This window comes from Gadus chalcogrammus, chromosome 1, assembly GCF_026213295.1.
Source record: "Gadus chalcogrammus isolate NIFS_2021 chromosome 1, NIFS_Gcha_1.0, whole genome shotgun sequence".
Classification (NCBI taxonomy): Eukaryota; Metazoa; Chordata; class Actinopteri; order Gadiformes; family Gadidae; genus Gadus; species Gadus chalcogrammus.
Window position 1 is genome coordinate 12,841,360 of NC_079412.1, and position 19,141 is coordinate 12,860,500.

Sequence of the window (19,141 nt, forward strand, 5' to 3'; positions counted from 1 at the left end):
TCGCAAAAACCTTCCATGATGTACCTACTATTATCATTAGTCACCTTACAATGGCTGTCATTAAATGTATTCACTATAAAATACTGAGTGGTCTGTTACATCAGTTGAGATATAACTAATACATAGAAAAAAACAGCATGACATAATATGGACTTAAATCAAAATGGGACTTTTTTAAATCAGGGTGTTTAAACGAGTTCCAAAACATTAGGTAAGAACTGATCAGGAAGCTACACATGTAAAAACTAAAAGAAAAACTTAAAATTAATTATATCCACTACTTACAATCCATCCAAGACAAATGACACCATACATACTAGTAGCAAATCATGGCAGTGCATATAACAGTTTAAGCTTTATTCAATGGACTTTATGCCCTTCAATACATGCATATATTGTTCTTTGTTTCTTACGCAGTCTCCTAGTGTGGCAGCATTGGAACTGTTAGGTCTGGACTGATTGATTTTGATCAGCCAATTTTAAAGTAAGATATTTGTGTACAAATCACATGTTAGGTATAGGGGCCAATAAAGCAGAATAATCCTGAAAATTAAGAAAAGGAAAGCCAAAAACTTGAATGTATTTTGCTTTGTTATCACAAAAAATGACTGTTGCATTACACTCTTAAAGACTGACATGTGGTGCCTACATTGTTTTACCAATGACCAATGATGACATCATTTCAAAACATGGATTAAAACATTTCATCACATCAATATTCCAGCAAGGAATTGCAGTATCTTTCCCAACTAATTTTAAGTTAAATAGTGTTTCTTAATGGATCATAACGTTGTCGGTTGGAGAAAGTAAAACATATTTTAGAGGAGATACAGAGGTACGTGAAGTATCTCTGGGACTGTCAAGACCTATTGTAATGTATTGAGCAATGATGTTCTCCGAAGGAGCCGCTCACTGCTCAAGGGAGAGGTCCTGCTGGTACCGCTCTCTCTATGTACTTCTATGCTGTGTCTTGACATTTTTCCTTCAATTGAAATGTTTGTTTGAATGAATTCTCCCCGGTGATCTTCTCTCATTCATGATGAAGTGCTGTGTAAAATATTATCCACACCACCTGGGAAGAGAAGAACATAAAACACAATCAAGATGAGTATGGTTGTCGGGGTACTGTGCTTGGTCAGTGTGTGAGCTACATATGCTCCATTCCAGGGGGTTCAGAACCACAATTGGCATACTTTCACAGAAGGCTAAATAGTGAAAATGCCTATTTGCATTGTGTCATACAATCTGTGGAATGTGATTGGCCAAATTTCCTCTTCAGTTTAGTATATTTCCAAAAATGTGTTTTAACAGAATGTAAATAATAAGGCTATCCAATTAATTGTAGGGCAGTTTTCATGTGTATGAAATGATTAAGCGCCCAACAAGTATAACATCCATGATATTGATAGTCTCATTTGAGACTAGAGGCGTTCATTGCCTTGAGTGGCATTAGAGTCATGGAATAAAGATATGGACTTGAATAAATTGTGATGGGAAGCCTTTATGATGAATAAGATTGGGACATTGTAAAACGTATGTTTCTGTAAAAAAAAAAGGCTAAGTGATTTGCTATAGCTATTGTTATCATCATTATTATGTTTTTCAGTAAAATAAAGCACGAATCCAAACAGCATTACTAAAAGTGGTTTCCATTTTCAAATAAAAAAAAAATCAATAAAAGGATGCATGAAAGAAGTATTATCTTTAAGAAATGGAACGGTGTCGCCCTAAACAGAAGCCCAATAAATTGCATTAGCTCCAGTCAGTTGAAAATGATGAAGGTGGACGTCGTGTATGCCAGCATTAGAGAGAGAATTGGGGGTAGAAGTGTAACATGCAAATAGTTTGATGGAGAGTTAACACCTTAAAGCCAGAAAACTGGCAGATAATCATATAAATAAATCGTACATTCTATCCTCAAACCATTTAAATTGTAAGCAATTGCTTAAAGCTGATTTATACTGCAAGTTCACTTGATTACTTAAAACGTCTAATTGTTTGCATAAAGAGTTGAGAATCTTTACCAGAAATAAAGCAAAAGATGTCATGAAGCCTTCTTTAGTGAGTTCCCAGGTGCCCCCATACTCCTCCTCGTCAATCTGCTGGAAACTACTGAAGTACACATAGAGAACGCCAGCATTGATGATGCAGAATCTGAAAGAAAGAAAACAAAAAGGATTACTAAAAATGCCGTAATTTGACAATCTTTATAATATACAAGGCTATTTGTTGCCATGCCATTACATGGTAAAAAAAATAGGACTTAATGGTCAGCTGGAACAAAAATAACGGTAACAATCAATACTTACATGGCTATTCCCAAGAATCCCTTCAGTGGCGCGACACCCCATACCACACCAAGGATTATAGCAATGATTTGCCTGATCCAATAAATTACATCTAAAAATTCATCCTGTTTAAGAAAAGATTGGCATGATTAATGTTGAGGTATTCATTACCATACTTGACTACTTGATAACAATGAATAAGATTCATATTATGCATGCAATAAATAGGACCCAAAAAGAACAGAACCTTAGGAATAACCCTTTGTGGGTAAAACGAGGGATAAAAGCACTGAAATTCTTGTTTGTAATTGTTTTAATTGTGGGTCAAAAGCTTGTGTGGGAATAGAGTATGTAATACCCAGCAAGTGTTAGTTGTGTGTACACCGTTATCCTGCTAAGGTCAACGCTAGGGGGAATAACATTTCCAATCCTTCGATGACAACCAGCGAATAGATTCAACTATGGCAATTAAGCTCTGCAAACTACACTACTACAGACTATAGTCCTTGTAGACAAGCCGTCCGAGGCCCTCTGCTTACCTTCTCCTCCCAGACAGCATGACTGTTGAAGGTTTTGCCCCATGTGGACTGCTTCACACCTCCGTTGACGAGATGGATCTCTTCTTTCCGCTTGGAACCGTTCCTCATTCTGAGTTTGTTACGCCGGTGAGTGACAGAGATATTGGGCTGAACGTTCAATCCAGTTAGGTCGTTAGGCAGGAGAAATGTATTTGATATTCCTTCGGTTGAAAGTTATTTAAATGTCTTTGAGTCTGTGAGGAGAAATAAAACCCTATGCTGATATGACAGATTGCGGTCTAGCAGAAAAATCAACGTTCTGGGCATGCGCAGAGTAGTTTGACCCCAGAAACGACAACCAATCACAAACTGCGACGTCGCTTCGACGTTAACAAAAAACAACTTGATTTTCGACAGTGCCATCTAATGACAAGATGGTTGTATGTCATGTCCCTCATGTCATGTCCCGGCAACTCACGAGGGACACACCTCCTTTTCCAAACTAAACACAGAACAGTCTGTTACACTTGTATAAACTTTAGAAAGAGACATCAGTATGACATTATCACCTGGCACTTAGCTGATGTCTCAAGAAAGCCTGTAGATGTCCTCACAAAACATAGATACATGGCCAGTTTCGCAAAATTATCAAATGGGGTCCCACCACCACTAATAGTATCGACCTTCAATGGGCTGCAAATTGGAGTGCTACATTTGCTATCACTTACGTCCAGCAGAATGCCGCCTCTGCATTCAGTGGCAAGAAACCTGAGGCACAATTATTGTAATGGACTGCACCTCAATTATTCAAACAATACTGCAGGCCCTTATATTATTAGATCCCATTTATTAGATAATAGATAAGTGATAACTACAGCAACTAAATGTGTATGTAATATTCACATGTGTGTACAAGTGATTCAATTAGGGCTCCTCTTTCAAACGTTCTGCAATAATATTTACCTGGTTTCATGACTGCCTGGTCTTGGAAAGGTCCCAGGTTTTTCAGTTAGTTTGCTTTAAGTTGATTAAACAAACCTTTACTGACGAGTATTTGCAATATAAAAGTTACATCAAAATAAATGATAGGAGGCTCACAGGTTATATCTGACACAGGAAAAGGGTCCACAGCAGAAAAAATGCTTTTACTCAGGCCATAATTGTTTCTGGCTCTCGATCCAATTGCAGGTGCATTGTTTGGCCTATGGCGATATTTGAGTTGGCTGGATACCGTTTGTTATTGAGCCTGGAACTCCAGCAGAGGGCGTTCTTTGTCAGAGCCGTTAATTAAAACATGTATTTAAATTCCGAACTGCCCATCTAACCGTTACTTACAAATCACTGTTGTATAATTTGTTTCACTTATGTGTTTTACTTAATAATTATTATTTGATAATTACACGTGGCCTGTGTGCTTTTGCTTTCTGTGCAATTAAAGCCTATGGTAAAATAAATTAGACTCCGTCCCTGTGTCGAGGTAAACCAATGTATTGTTTGCAGAAGTATTGATTTCTGTTATTGAGTGGTGAGAGGAAAACGGCGCTGACTAAACAGTTTTCAAAACAATATGGATATGTTTAATTAATATTCAGGCAATGACACCCTTGTAATTAGCCTATGGAAATAGAGCCATAGGCCTACATCTAATTTGACATCGTAGGCCTATAAAACAGAACACGTATAAACCATCAACAGATAGCGCGCTCATTCTCACACCTTTAATACCTGAAAAAAATAAACATATGTAAAACTACGACAAAGAACCAACTCACAAGCTTGGTTGATTGGTGTGGAAAGTGGTTGTGGTATATTATTTGTGTCCAATTGCAGGCCTTGGATGACAACTTCCGAACATAACTTAAATTCGTTTTTTGGTATGTGTGTGTGTGTGTGTGTGTGTGTGTGTGTGTGTGTGTGTGTGTGTGTGTGTGTGTGTGTGTGTGTGTGTGTGTTCGTGTGTGTGTGTGTGTGATTGTCTCTTTGTGTGGCGGGGGGGGAGTGGTGCGTGTGGGTGTGTGAATGTGTTTAGGGGAGGGCACGGATACGTGTGTGTGTGTGTGTGTGTGTGTGTGTGTGTGTGTGTGTGTGTGTGTGTGTGTGTGTGTGTGTGTGTGTGTGTGTGTGTGTGTGTGTGTGTGTGTGTGTGTGTGTGTGTTTGGGGGGGGGGGGGGGGGGGTCAGGGTCGGGGTCCTACAACAGTGCGCAGGGTTGGCTTTCAGGAAGTTACCTTGGGGGCAGGTATGGTAGCCTGATTGCGAGTTAATTGAGGAAGATCTCGTATCTCCCATAGGTCATCCCAAACTTGACTACCGCCGTTCACTTTATTATTGTCATGCATGATGATGGGATGCCTGTCTGACTCACTTGCTTCTCTCCACACACAGTGGAGCTCTCACGCCGACTCGAAGTCTCGACCGTCAGTGACGTTTGCATCACGTGTCTGTCTCTTCACTGGGTACGTACGTCGTATTTTCTTCCACTCTGCCTGCCTGATACCGAGAGCCATTCGAAATAAACAAGAGAAAGGGGCCATTGTGCGACCCTGCTCCAGTGTCACGCTCATCATCCATCGATTAAGAAGGGGGATATACACCTTAGTATAATACATAAACAAATACCAAGTAATGTATCTGTCTTGCTGAAACCGTATCATTTTTTTTTACTTTTCTACCGCTACCATAACAGTTTGGCTTGGACAAAGAGGTGAGTGGGGATTTTACCGTATGCTAAAAAGTGTTTGTCTACCTTTCCAAAGTTGCAGGAGCTATATTAGCCTACCTTTGCGGGCTGCGCTAAGCAGCGTTGGCCAGCTGCATGTCGCTTGCTTAAAATGGCGACAGCAAGGGGGCGATTAGTTTTGGGGGCTTGCCTTTGCTATCACTTTAAATCGGCTCGCGTGTTTGTGAAGATTGAATGTATTCGGGCTGTGAAGTTATTAAGGCTCTCTCCAACTTGAGCGCAGGATCAACATGCGCGCTACATTGTACGAGCTTTCATTTTGAGGAATGCATCAAGCGGCGCTCACAGAGGCGGCTCGTTTTTGTATCGTATGACAAATACCACTATCCATAAGTTTGTATGATTAACCTATACATGATGATAGGTGTGTGTATATGCCTAATACATATCCATACCCCTTGGATTAAAAACCCCCGGTCAAAGGCTTCTGCGATACTCTGCGAAACAAGTTTGAAACAATCGCTTTGCATTCTTTTGTATTGTTTTTGTAAATGTTATAAAAATGGTTATTGTTCAATTATCTGCCGATTATTATTTAGTTTTGCCTATCTGTCTTCATGTTGGCGTTACGTACGCAATACAGCCAAGGAGTACCGAGTGATCCTACTCCTAATTGTACTGACCTTTATAATATTTTGACAACTGTGTATGACTGATGTTAAAAGTCCGTTATGCTTTCCATAACACGTTTGTTTATTATGTTTATTTGGTAGACAAGGCTTATACATAGTTTTCCACAGTTAACATAATGTGAATGGATGCTTTGAGTTATTTATCATGTCAACTGTTTCACGAGTGTGACTTAAGGAAGCAAGCCAAAGTTTTAAAAACTACTCGTCTAATATCCTCACACAGAACATCAGCCTAATCATATTATCTATTCATCACTTATTTTCCCTCGGTTTAGGCAAATTAGCAGATTTGTGTTGCAGATTATTTTTTTATATATATATATGTGTGTGTGTGTGTGTGTGTGTGTGTGTTTACACATGTATATATGTGTTAAATAGCTTGCAGGCTGGATATCCCTTGCCCTGAAAATGGCAAGCAGATGGTCTTTCAATAGGTTTATCTTTATGCCCCCACAGCATTACATCCTGTTATGATGTGGTGGCGTTGATCTGAACTGATGGCTGTTACGTCAACTGACTCAACCTTACTTTCTAGAGCTCTCTCCCGACTCAACCTTTACGTCCTAGAGATCTCTTCCTACTCAAGCTTACTTCCTAGAGCCCTCAGCCTACTCATCCTTACTTCCTAGAGCCCCCCGCCTACTCATCCTTGCTTCCTAGAGCCCTCCCCCTACCCATCCTTGCCTCCTAAGGCCCTCTCTCTACTCAACCTTACTTTCCAGATCTTTTTTCCTACTCAACCATACTTCCTAGAGCTCTCTCCCTAATCAACCTTACTTCCTAGAGCGATCTCCCTACTCAACCTTACCTCCTAGAGCTCTCTCCCTACTCAACCTTACCTCCTAGTTTTCTCTCCCTACTCAACCTTACTTCCTAGAGCTCTCGCCCTACTCAACCTTACCTCCTAGAGCTCTCGCCCTACTCAACCTTACTTCCTAGAGCAATCTCCCTACTCAACCTTACCTCCTAGAGCTCTCTCCCTACTCAACCTTACTTCCTAGAGCGATCCTCCTTGGACCTTATGCTTTACACGTCCTCCATCATGCTCACGAGTGTTTTCACAAGCCTCTGATTCATATTTGGTCTGCCACGTTATCGACAGAAAGGGGGGCCAGGGGATGGATTCATTGGCTAACTCAATTGTTTATTGTAGATCCCCATCTTGACCATGATTTAGACTCAGGATGAACTTGCGTCTTAACCCCCGACCCCTTCATTTAAAAATTGGCGTGATAAACAAATAAATCAATAAGTGAATGAATTAATGTTTGCTGTTAGTCGGGCGGCCGACTATCCCCGCTGCATTAACATTTGGTGGTCAGTGGCTGCCTCTGATCTGGTGGCTGGTAAACAGCCTGTGATGTCAGCCATTTTAGGTTGGAACAGCAAGGAGCATGGTGCTCCGCCATTTTTTTCTCCCCCTCCCTCCTCCCTCACCAATCCACTTTTAACGCCTGCGTTGCCAGTGGCCTCAGTAGTGCAGCCTCCTGCAACTCAGGCAGCCATCCGCACAGTGACCTGAGCGGGCTCCGCAGCAGATGGGGGGTGGGGTGGGGAGGGGGGTATGGGGGATTGTGTAGCGGCACGGAGGTTGAGGTTAGACTCTGGTTGCTAGAGTTGGAGAAATGCAATTATCCCTCAGCCAGAAGAATACCAATTTCCGGTTGGTTGCAGGCTAAATATCAAAACAATTGCCTGGTCAGTAGATGTTTCCACTCTGGCGTTTAAAAAAAAAAAAGAAAAAGAGAAAATGCTCTAAAAGTGAACTTTAGACCGTGGCCTGTCAGATAGGAGCATGGCTGCTGTCGTGTGTCGTGGCTCCTGGAGATATCGTGTAGGACATCCATAAACAGGTTGGGTTGAGGTCTACAGATGGCAGAAAATAAACTGATGGCCCCGGCGGGTATCAGAATCACCTTTACTCTCTCGTTCTCCAGAGGGCCTCTGCTGAGGTTTGTGAACCGGCTTGGAGGGGCCAAGCAGGACACTGGCCACGGGCAGATGTGTGGACAAAGTGGAGCACTGTGAGGGAACAGGAAGAGACGCCATCGGCTTTGGCCAATCGCGCGGGACGGTGGCAGTGACCACACCTAGCTGGGAGACATGAACGCCGCACGAGAGGCACTGAAATAGGAGCTGGGCAGGGACTCTCCAATCAGCACTCACTGTGCTGTGTGGAAAAACAAGCCCATCAAGAGCCTGGATGGGGTATGAGGTGTGTGCATGTGTGTGTGCACACATGCGTGTATGTGCGTGTTTGTGTGTGTGTGTGTGGGGGGGGGGGGGGGGGGCTGCGCGCAGTGCCACGCTCGCTTGTGCTTTAGAGAAATGAGCTGGTGGGAGAGAGGGGGTAGGAGGTGGTTGCCATGGGGACAGTAACACACCAGTGGCGCTGCCGACCTGTCTCGCTGGGCCCAACTTGCTCAGAGGGGAGTGGAAAGGGGGGGAGGAGGGGGGGTTGAGGTGCTGTGCTGTGGGGGAGAGGAAGCAGAAGAATTGGATAAGTTGGAACACAAAAAAACGGCCGTTTCTCACACCGTACCCGTACCATTTGTGGAAGACTGATGCACGTCGTTCGGACGTCAGAACAGCCAGAAGGATCGTGATTCAGGATCTACAAAGAGTCTTGTTGTGGGTGCGTTCAGGTAGACTCTGAACAAGCTAGACTAATCGGCAGGCCCTCCGGATGTGTGTGTGTGTGTGTTTCAGGGAGAGGGAGTGACTATGAAGGCTATTATTGGCCTCGCACACAGAGGATATAGCCTCGGCCGAGACTAAAGTCAGGCCAAGGGATGAAGGAAGGTGGAGCGCTGGCAATTCAGGGACATTGCTTGGACATGATTTCAAAACAGGACTTAGCTATTCTGTTTGGATGTCATTGAGGCTTTTTCTCTCTCTCTCTCTCTCTCTTTCTCTCTCTCTCCTTCGCTGTCTCTGTCTCTGTCTCATACACAGTAAAAAATGGCCGCCACAGTGCTTCGGTAAACAAGCCTCACACAGGCATGCAAGTACCCACCCCCGCACGCCACACACACGCACACACACACACACACACACACAAACACATACATAGACAAACATGAATGTACGAACACACACACACACTCAATGTCTCCCCCTTTATTCACAGGAAACCCGCGTTTGCAAGCTCTGACGCATTTAACAGGCGTGCAGAAGCTCTGTTGCCATATGGTCAGTGAAAGCGTAATATTTCTGACCTTAATTCGGCTTGGGCTATTGCCGTCACACTAAGGAGCCAAAGACTCTCTCAAACGCCCGGTGTTGTTGCATCAAGCCTAACCCACCTCAAAGGCCTTATTTTTTATTATGATTATGAAGTCCTTCACAATTGCCCAACTTATTTTTCTCAGCCTCTGCGTCTTGTCGTCCTCTTTTCGACACGTTTCGCTCGTCACCGCTTCTGTTGTTCTGAGGGATGCGTAACTTTTCCCTAACTTTTTTGAAATATTTTTTTAAGCTTTTATTCACATGAGGAGCTCTATGGGGTGGGGATCCTTAGCGTAGGCGTTGGGAAGCGGTTACAGTTAACAGTTACATTCCCCCCCCCACCCACCCAACCCCGTTGTCGTCGTCTTGAATACCACGACTACTGCTCGGGCTTATCCAGATGTCCGCAAGGAGAACACCGTAGACGGCGCCAATGTAGATTGCGTTCAGGGTGGGTATTCCTCGTGCTAGCGGTGGCGACATGCGTGGCGCTATTTAAACGTGGTCACCCGTGCACACATTTGTAGCCCAGGCGTTGAAGCCCTCAGCACTCGGGTCGTGTCCAGTGGCTAGAGAGCCCGGCTGGAACATTCCAGACTTCGCAGTGCAGCGAAGGAAGGGAGGGGGGAGGGAGGGAGGCAGGGAGGGAGGGAGGGAGGGAGCGTGGAGCATTGGGGGAACGACTCTGATTGTAGTGCAGAGCAAGAGTTGTGTGTTGTAGAGCGGGGGTTGGTAGGGAGGGTGGTATCAGAAAATTCCTTGCAGAAACACCTCAGTGCTTCCTCCGCGACTGTTAACACCCCTTCTTTCTCTGCCTCCCTCTCTTCCTCCCTCGCTCTGGTCTCACCCCAACGCGGCTGCCCATCCCCCATCTCTCTCTCTCTCTCTCTCTCTCTCTCTCTCTCTCTCTCTCTCTCTCTCTCTCTCTCTCTCTCTCTCTCTCTCTCTCTCTCTCTCTCTCTCTCTCTCGTGTGTGTGTCATCCCCCTACCCCACCCTGCAGACCCACGTGATGGATGGCTGGGACTGCCCACCCATAAGCCTTTGTGTTTTGGTCATGTGACCAGCCTGCCTTGGCAGAGCTGTGCCCCCTGATGCAGAACTGAATGGCAGGGGGTGTAGGAGGGGAGCACAACAGCCCGAGCCAAGGGCAGTTACTCTCCCTGGGGGGTGAGGAGGGGGAACATGGGGCATCACGTTCCCCTTCACAGTGGCCAACTCAGTTTGCCTGTTAACCCCTCGCACGCCCACGGCACACACAGAGCTCTACCGTTGGCGACAGAAAAGCTGCAGAAAGATGTTGCTCAGCAGTGTTTTCAGGGTTCAGACAACCGCCGCCAATGACGACCAATGTCGAAATGGGGTTCTGTCACTTTGTGGCGTTTTTTGTTTCACAACTTCTGCAACGCGGTTTAGCCGGGCTGCGGGCCTGCTTCGGTACCGTCAGAACTCTTATCAGCGCTCCAGGAGAAACTCCGGATGCTAGCGTCGCCTCGGCGGTGTCACTGGGCGTCGGACTCAATCCAGTGGCGCGAGGGGTTAACTGAGCTAATGCACCGTGACCTTTCTCTGGCGAGGCTCGCCTGCATGTGGGCGTGCACCAAAGTGGGAGCGGGAAGGCAGCGGAGCGGGGCCCGGAGCTGGGTGGAACAAGAACTGGGTTACTGCGAGATGGCGTTGACCTATATCACTCATCGCACAGGCGATGGCGAAGCTTTGGCGAGAGCTGAGCCTCGGCCAGATTATCTAGGCTAGACGTAAGCAAAGCAGTCTGACTCGTGTTGGGGAATGGTCGTGCTGGATCACGCTGTGCCGGTACTGTGTGGTCGGTCGTCATCGTCGTTGTTGTTGTTGTTGATGTGGCCGCTGAAGTTACGCAGGCATCAAGGTATTCCAGGAAAGCAGAGGTTAGACCAGCAGGCGTTGGAGGCTCAGCGTCAGCCGGGTGCGGTATCATTGCCCTGCGCTTCCAACGCCACCGTATTAAGGTCTTCGCAAGCAGTGTTGGTGGTTGGAGAAGGGTGGGGTGGCTGAGGGGAGGAGAGGGTTGGGGAGGGGGGGGGGGGGGTGTTCTACTCCACACAGGAAGCGGCACCATTTTGTGTGGCGGAGGCAAGGGATTCGGGGTAAAGGTGACTCACGCCGGCTCTGATTCTGATCATTCCAGACCGCGTGCTCACCCACACCTCAACGTCGTAATTAGTGGTCAGCTTTTTAAAGTCACACCTTCTCAGGACGCCCGTTCACCTGAACCAGACGAGTTGGCTGGCTCTCTCTCTCTCTCGCCACCGTCTTCTCATGAAGCCAGTGTTCCGGTTGCAAAACATGGCGAGTATTTTTACTATGTGGAACCGGGGAGGTTTGCATAAAATAGAATGATGGTGAGCCTCCGCTGTGGGGGTGTGTTTGAACGAGGGGAAGTGAGAGAGGGAAGGAGTCATGGGGGAGGGGTAGGAAAGGGGTAGACAGGAGCTCTCCCAAAAAGCCTTTAGTGAGGGAGCAGGCTGAGCTTGAATACCCTCATAAAAGAGATAGCCGTGAGTTTCTCGGACCGGGGAGGTGAGGAGAAAGAAGTTTTTTTTTTATTGGAGAGGAGCAAGCGGTGCTGAGACTACGGGGGGTTCAAGTGGCCTCTGGACCTTACACACATATTTTTTTTTGAAAGGGGCGGAGCGGGGGGGGGGTGTATTTAACCTAAAGGACAGAAAGTTGTGTGAGTGCTTGAGTGCTGCTCCGCTGGGAAAGCATAGGGTAGGGCACGTCTCTTGTTGTTTGACGCTCCGATCATCTCTTCTCCTGTGTTCACAACTTTACCTTGTATGTCGGCGTGTATGTAGGAATCCAGCCTTACAGGTGTGGGCTAACGCTGTGCTGCTGTAGGACTCTGACATTTTCCTGCTTTTGTTTCCAGTTCTCCTTTGAAGTTGTACTGAGGACCACGAAGGGGGCCGGCCTCCGAGAGCTATGGACATTGTCCAGAGTCCCCCCCCCCCCATGGCTGGCCCATAGGCAACCGGGAAGCAACCAGCTAGCGCGTCACCCTCCGCTCACAGCGACCAAACCAGCCCCCGACCCGCCGTCGCCATGGCGAGCAAGAGGAAGTCCACCGTCCCGTGCATGATCCCCACCAAGCGCGTGCACCTCCGGGAGGAGCTGGAGCAAGAGCCCCCCGTCCTGGTCCGTCAGGCCTGGGGCTCCGCGGGGGGCCGGCACAGCCCCCTAGACCACGGGGGGGAGGGCGGCAAGCAGGAGGTGGGGGAAGGGGCCGGCACCTACACCTGCAGGCCCTGTAACTTTGAGACCCACGACCTGAACCTCTTCCTGGACCACGTCTACAGCGGGCACCCGGACTTCCGCGCCGACCCCAGCTTCCTGTGTGTGGACTGCGGCGCGTCGGCGCCGAAGTTCGAGGGGCTGGCGCTCCACAACGCCCGCGTCCACCCCAGCACGATGAACACCACCCTGCAGCTGCGGAGGAGGGAGCGCCGGGTGGTGGTGGAGCAGAGCCTGGTGGTCGAGCCGGACGCGGCGAGGGACTCTGAGATCTCCATCACCAAGACCCCCATCATGAGGAGGCTGAAGGGGAGGTCCGAGGCCAAGCGGATCGTGGTGTCCCACGCGGGCTCGGACGACTCCTCCTCCTCGGACACCGTCACCGTCTCGTCCTCGAGGCTGGTGGAGAGGAAAGACACTCCGACCGTGACGGTCACCCACGTCCCCACCATCGTTCACAACGGCGTCACCAAGGTGTCCCTGCCCTCGGCCATCCAGATAGTCAACGGCTCGGGGTCGCTGCCCATGCTGAAGACGGCCATCACGCAGGTCGGTCTCCATACCCTACCTCCCTTCATGGGACCTTTTCTCTCCTTGCGTTGATTTAAAGATTTAAAACGGCCCTTTCACCGACTCTCTTTTGAAGGTGGTGTCAGTGGTGCAGAACAGAACCTTTCACCAGTCTTCCCCCATCACGGTGTCTTCGGGCTCGTCCAACTCTTCCTCGGCTTCTTCTAAAAACCTACCCAAGGTGTCCCCGTTGTTCTCAACTTGTTTTTAAATGTGTGACTCGATTTTTCTCTATTAATCATTTTAATGATTACGATGATTGACGATGTGTTAATGTTTTTTGCTAAATGATGAGTAGTTGTCTCTTAATGTGTTCCTCTATTCAAACCGTTTGTCAAACAACAATGTTTATTTGACTATGTATGATCGTCATCTCATGGTTATTTTCCCCCCTGACTTTGTGTCCAGGTCATGATTCCTCTGAGCAGCATCCCCACCTACAGCGCCTCCATGGACTCCTCGCCCTACCTCAAGACCTCCTTCAGCAAGTTCTCGTACCCCACCAAGGCGGAGCTCTGCTACCTGACCGTGGTCACCAAGTTCCCGGAGGAGCAGATCAAGATCTGGTTCACCGCCCAGCGGCTGAAGCAAGGCATCAGCTGGTCCCCCGAGGAGATCGAGGACGCCAGGAGGAAGATGTTCAACACCATCATACAGACGGCGCCCTCCGGCTCCAACCACCAGCGGCAGACCTCCAACCAGCACACCATCACCGTCCTGCCCGCCACGGGGATCCCCCACATCCTGCAGGGCTCCCTGGTCAGCCAGGGCGGCGTGATCGTCACCCAGCCCGTCATGGCAAACGGTTTCCAAGTCAGCGGCCCGCCCATATCCCTGGCGGTGACGCCCAAGCCCCAGGCGACGGCCCGGCCCATGATGCAGGCCCGGCCCGCGGCCGCCCTAGTGGCGGACAAGGGGATCAGCATGGTGGTGGGGACGGTGGGGAGCAGCAGTAACGGGAGCAACGTGATCATCAACAGCAGTAGGACCCTCGTAGGGGGAGCTACCAGTATTATCAGCAGTTTCAGCGGGAGTAACGGGATCCGTAGCAGCACCGCCGCGAGCGGTCAGGCGAGCGTCATCAACCTGAGCCTCGGCAACAGCAACCACGGCAACACCAACGGCAAGATCAACATCGTCAACGGCAAAGTGAGCCGTGCCGCTGTCGACGCGATCAACGGCAAGAGCAACGGTGCCGTCGACTCGGCCAAAAGCAGCAGCAACAGCGGGGGCGGCGACATTAAGAAGGTTCAGGTTATCCAAGCCAGTGCTGTCAAGAGCGCCGCTGCAAACAGGCCGAGCACTGATGTCAAAAACCCCGCGGACAGCAAGGGCGCCGACGGCGGCAACAGCGGCGCAAACAAATGCATCGCCAGCGCGATCGTCGCCCCGACGAGCGTCTCCATGCAGGCGGTCTCCACGGCGACCGGCTCCCCCTCGGCCCTAAAAGCGGAGGCCGCCTCCTCCTCCCCGGCCTCCAAGTCCGCCTCCCCCTCCCCCGCCTTCCACCCGAGCGGCGCGCCGGGCTCCCGCACGCCCAACGCCCTGCTGGACGCCAGCTGCAGCAAGGCCAAGAAGTCCCAGGAGCAGCTGAACGCGCTGAAGGACAGCTTCGTGGTCAACCAGTTCCCCGACAACGACGAGGTGGACCGGCTCATCTCGCTGACCGGCCTCACGGTTCGAGAGGTGCGAAAGTGGTTCAGCGACCGCCGCTACCACTTCCGCAACCTCAAGGGGTCCCGCACCAGCGCGGGGGCAGGAGGAGGAGGAGGGGACGGCGGCGGTAAGAAGGGGGGTACACCCGGAGCTGGGGGCGCGGCGGGCGGGGGCGGGGGCGGCGGCGGCGGCGGTGACTTGGACGTTCCCGATGGCAACGCCGGCGCCAGAACCCCCCAGCAGGCCTCGGCACCGCTGAGCCCCAGTCCCTCGCAGACCCCCACGTCCCCCACCACGCCGTCCCGCCGGACCCCCAGACCGCCCTCTCCAGACTTCACCGCCATTCGCTACAAAGAGCGAGAGCCTCACCAGGTGAGAGATGTTGTCTGTGTCGCATTGCAGAACAGGAAGAACAGGAATGTAAAACGTTTGTATACCAAACAAATCATTTTATGTATTTATTTATTTATTTATTTATTTATTTATTTATTTATTTATGTATTTATTAATAAGAGTCACTACATTATAAATTACATTTGATGCAAGATTTCTGAGCATGAAGGGTTGAGAAAATGCGAGGTTGAACTTGGCACTTGATACAGTCCCAACACATAAAACATCAAGTCTGGTATTTTGGATGAGCGAAGACCCTGTCAAAGCGCTCTGCGTCTCACCCTTTGCGACGCCGTGAGTCAGCCCTGTGCTCTGTCCCCCCCTCAGCTCAAGGCTCTGGAGGCCAGCTTCGCCCAGGAGGTGGAGCCCTCCGGGGAGGAGGTGGACCGGCTGCGGGCCGAGACCAAGATGACCCGGCGCGAGATCCACGGCTGGTTCGCCGAGAAGAGGAAGAAGGTGGCCGCCGAGCGCAAGCGGGAGGAGGCGGAGCGGGCGGCGAGGGGCGCCGCCGACGACACGGAGCCCAAGGAGGGCGCCGACGGGATGACCGCCGCCGACGGCGTGCGGCGAGAGGAGGCCGAGGACAAACAGAAGGAGGACGGCCTGGGGGAGCCCAAGGTCAACCCCATCAAGATCAACCTGAAGATGCTCAAGGTGACCGAGGCCAACGGCAAGCCCGAGAGCGAGGGCTCGGAGGCGGCCGGCGTTCCTCCTCTCCCCGCCGGAGCCTCGCCCTCGCCCTCCCCGGCCCTCCCCTCATCCGCCACCACTAAACAGCCTCAATCCCAGTCCCCGAGACCCTTGGCCTCGGCCGGCACCACCACCGCCACCGTGGCGGGCGCCATCATGCCTAAACCCTCCCCTCTCCGGGGTAAAAAGACAGCGGAGCAGCTACACCTCCTGAAGCAGGTGTACGCCCGCACCCAGTGGCCCAGCGCCCCCCAGTACGACGAGCTGATCAAGGGCACGGCGCTGCTCCGGCCCGAGGTGGTGCGCTGGTTCGGGGACTGCCGCTACGTGCAGAAGAACGGGCAGCTCAAGTGGCTGGAGGCCTACCAGAGCATGGTGCTGGAGGAGGACCTCCAGAAGGACAGTGCGCAGACCCTGCAGACCCACCTGGACGCCCACGGAGGCCTGGAGGACCCACAGGTAGGGCCGCCATGCAGGTTTAGACACAGCTCCATCCAGAACACACACACACACACAGGCAGTTCTGTAGTGGATTGCACTGTATAGAGGTATTATAGAGGTGAACTGTAGAAAATCATGTCATGATTGATCTACTGCTGTCAGTCTATTAAGATGTGATCATGGGAATCGATTTTTTGCTTTGCTGTACTTTATCTTGTATACTACTCATTCATAGAACCACTCACTTATTTTCTGCGTAGGAAGATGCCTCAAATATTTTGATTTATTTCCATTTTCAAATGAATCCTCTGTTGCAATGATTTACCGGTTAAGTTCTCTGCCAGGATGCATAACTCTGACCACAGGGTTCGCTTTAAAGAAAACAAGACTCATCTTGGCCAATATCTTCTTCTTTCTGAATGACTATATCTCCACAAGTCTGGTTTCAGGCAACCAGACTTTAGTTGTCATAAATTATATTGCTATTATCTTATTATTATCTATTATTTGTATCTTTTAATGGTGACGGCAATCTTTCTTTTAATATTTAAACATCACATTCTCTTAACAATTGCTAAATGTTGCTTGATAAATCATGCAAATCAAAAAAAAGAAATCTCATAGAAGACCACTCGATTGCGTCTACCCAATGCAATAAGTAAATGTATTCAAAAATGTGTTATTGCACAATGGATGGCGATAATTGTAACATCTACTTATGTGTTGTGGAATAATTTAATTAAATAAACCTTTGAATTATTGATATTGCAAAACATTACACTATAACAACTGCAAAGTGAACTTTTTATATTTGGATTCTGCTAGATGCTAGATTGATACCAGATCGAGTTCCTTGTTAATTACTACTTGCTTTCGAGAAAATACTGCTTCCTCGAAAGATAATCAAACAAGGTGTTACTCGTAATTATTGGAGCCTCCCTCTGTAGTTTCAAAAACCTCACCTATCCACATCTTAACCTTTTTAAAGTGTACTGCTTTTTCGTTGTAAATACGTCACAAACCATAGTGTAAGAGCCATTACCATACCAATAAGGGTAAGTGGCCTGTGATTTAACTGATCATTTCCTTCGGCCCCCTGCCAGGTGAAGGAGCTCTCCCAGGCCAGCGGCCTCACAGAGGACCTGGTGCGCTACTGGTTCTCCACCAAGACCACCCCTCTCCCGCCTCCCCCACAAGCCCAGGCAGAGGCCGCGGCTCCGGACAGGACGGGGCACGTTTCACCAGGGACGGCCGCAGCAACGGAAACGCACGAGAAACCAGAGAGAACCGGAGCCTCCGAGTCCCCGCCGCTGAAAGCCCCGGGGGAGAGTGAGGAGCCGAAGGCTGACGGAGGAACAAAGGAGGTGGAGGAGGAGGAGAAGGAGGAGGAGAGCAGTGAGCCGACGCCTTCTAAAGGTATGGCGGCCTCTCTGGGCTAATTAACTTTGATATGTGCTCCGTAGCGGCTTAATATTTCCCCACGCAAAATGCCCACAAGCTTATGTTTCCGTGTTGTTTTTGTTCTTGCTACAGGAACAGATTGAAGCTGGGTTGGGGGGCGTCTACGATGCAGGTGGTCTGTTCATAGTAGGGGCGGAAGACAGCAGATGTGATTGTAACAAGATCACTGGGTACGCACCCCGGAGCCCCGCCCAGAAACCCCTTCTCCCCACCATGTGGAACGGACACTCTAGTGACTATAGCCCCCCTCCTGTACAGCTGACCCCCACCGACCATCCACCACCACCACCCCTGGTCGCCTGTACGTTCACACCTTGCACGTTTTCTACTGTCCTCCGAGCCGCCATTTTCCCTTTTTCCAAGGAGGATCCTGTGAGGGACCAGTGAAGGGAGGGAGGGGGTGGGGGGGAGGGAGGGAGGGAGGGGATTGGCTGAGGGGGTGGGGAGTACTGGCTGTGTTTGTTCCGCCTGCCTGCAGCCATGGCTGAACTAGGGGCGGGGGTGGGGGGGTGGGGGTAGGGGGGTAGGGGGGTAGGGGCGGGTGCAGTCGGGACTGACTTGCCGGGCCGGGGGTGTTACAAAGCCTATACAGTCGGCGGACATCAGCCAAGTCTACCCCGAGCCGTAGAGCTGTTGGCGTACTTAGAGAGAGACCTTTTTGTTGAGGGGTTTGAAACTCAAAACTGCACAGCTCTTTCAAAGGAAGGTGCTTGCCCAGGCCTTAACATGTAAAATGACCCCTATTTTTTTTCTTTCATCCGTGTCTTAACCACACAATTTCCGTTCTGCGACAATGCACACATCCACTTTGGTTGATTTTGCTTACAGCTTACCTTGATTGTGTTGGGGAAGCTGTTTGCACTGCATCATGGGATATCAATACACTGCTGATGTTTATTCGACTGTTCGGTTTATAAATTTAGCATAAATCTGTTCACTTGCTTTTCGGTACTTTGTTGTCCAGGCCCATCTGCTTAAAGTGGACATGTAACGGTTAGATAAAGTAGGGGAAAAAAGGCTGGAATTGTGTCAGTAAGCACCCTAGTCTGTTAACAGAATGCAACACAAGGAGTTGGGACTGAAACGTTTGTTTATTAGCATCAAGTGCTTCTTTGCGTCACGGACGTGTACCTATGTATGTTTTTATGGAACTTTCTTATGTAATAAATCCAACTGTAAAAGAACTTTGAATCTTTACGGGAGTTCCTAGGCCTGATGTACTTTTTACAGATATTTGCAGAATAAACTAAATG

The 19,141-nt window shown here is 49.3% G+C and overlaps 2 protein-coding genes across 4 annotated transcripts; one reads left to right on the top strand and one right to left on the bottom strand.

The window, feature by feature from the left end:
* Positions 1–239: 239 nt before the first annotated feature.
* On the bottom strand, positions 240–3,160 carry rab5if (RAB5 interacting factor). Its single transcript, XM_056590141.1, has 4 exons — positions 2,828–3,160; positions 2,310–2,413; positions 2,025–2,154; positions 240–1,072 (listed from the first exon to the last, which is right to left on the bottom strand). The coding sequence occupies exons 1-4, from the start codon at positions 2,933–2,935 to the stop codon at positions 1,031–1,033; spliced, it is 384 nt and encodes a 127-aa protein (XP_056446116.1). The 5' UTR covers positions 2,936–3,160; the 3' UTR covers positions 240–1,030.
* A 1,896-nt stretch (positions 3,161–5,056) lies between these two features.
* zhx3b (zinc fingers and homeoboxes 3b) lies at positions 5,057–18,273 on the top strand. Of its 3 annotated transcripts, none has more exons than XM_056590159.1 (7): positions 5,057–5,261; positions 12,316–13,226; positions 13,324–13,428; positions 13,656–15,275; positions 15,624–16,445; positions 17,531–17,843; positions 17,961–18,273. In XM_056590159.1, exons 2-7 carry the CDS (start codon positions 12,489–12,491, stop codon positions 17,969–17,971), a joined length of 3,609 nt encoding a protein of 1,202 aa, XP_056446134.1. In that variant the 5' UTR covers positions 5,057–5,261; positions 12,316–12,488; the 3' UTR covers positions 17,972–18,273. The 3 variants fall into 3 exon arrangements, with proteins under 3 accessions (XP_056446134.1, XP_056446142.1, XP_056446126.1); XM_056590151.1 differs by having other exon boundaries at positions 5,058–5,509; XM_056590167.1 differs by lacking the exon at positions 13,324–13,428 and having other exon boundaries at positions 5,057–5,509.
* Positions 18,274–19,141: the final 868 nt, after the last annotated feature.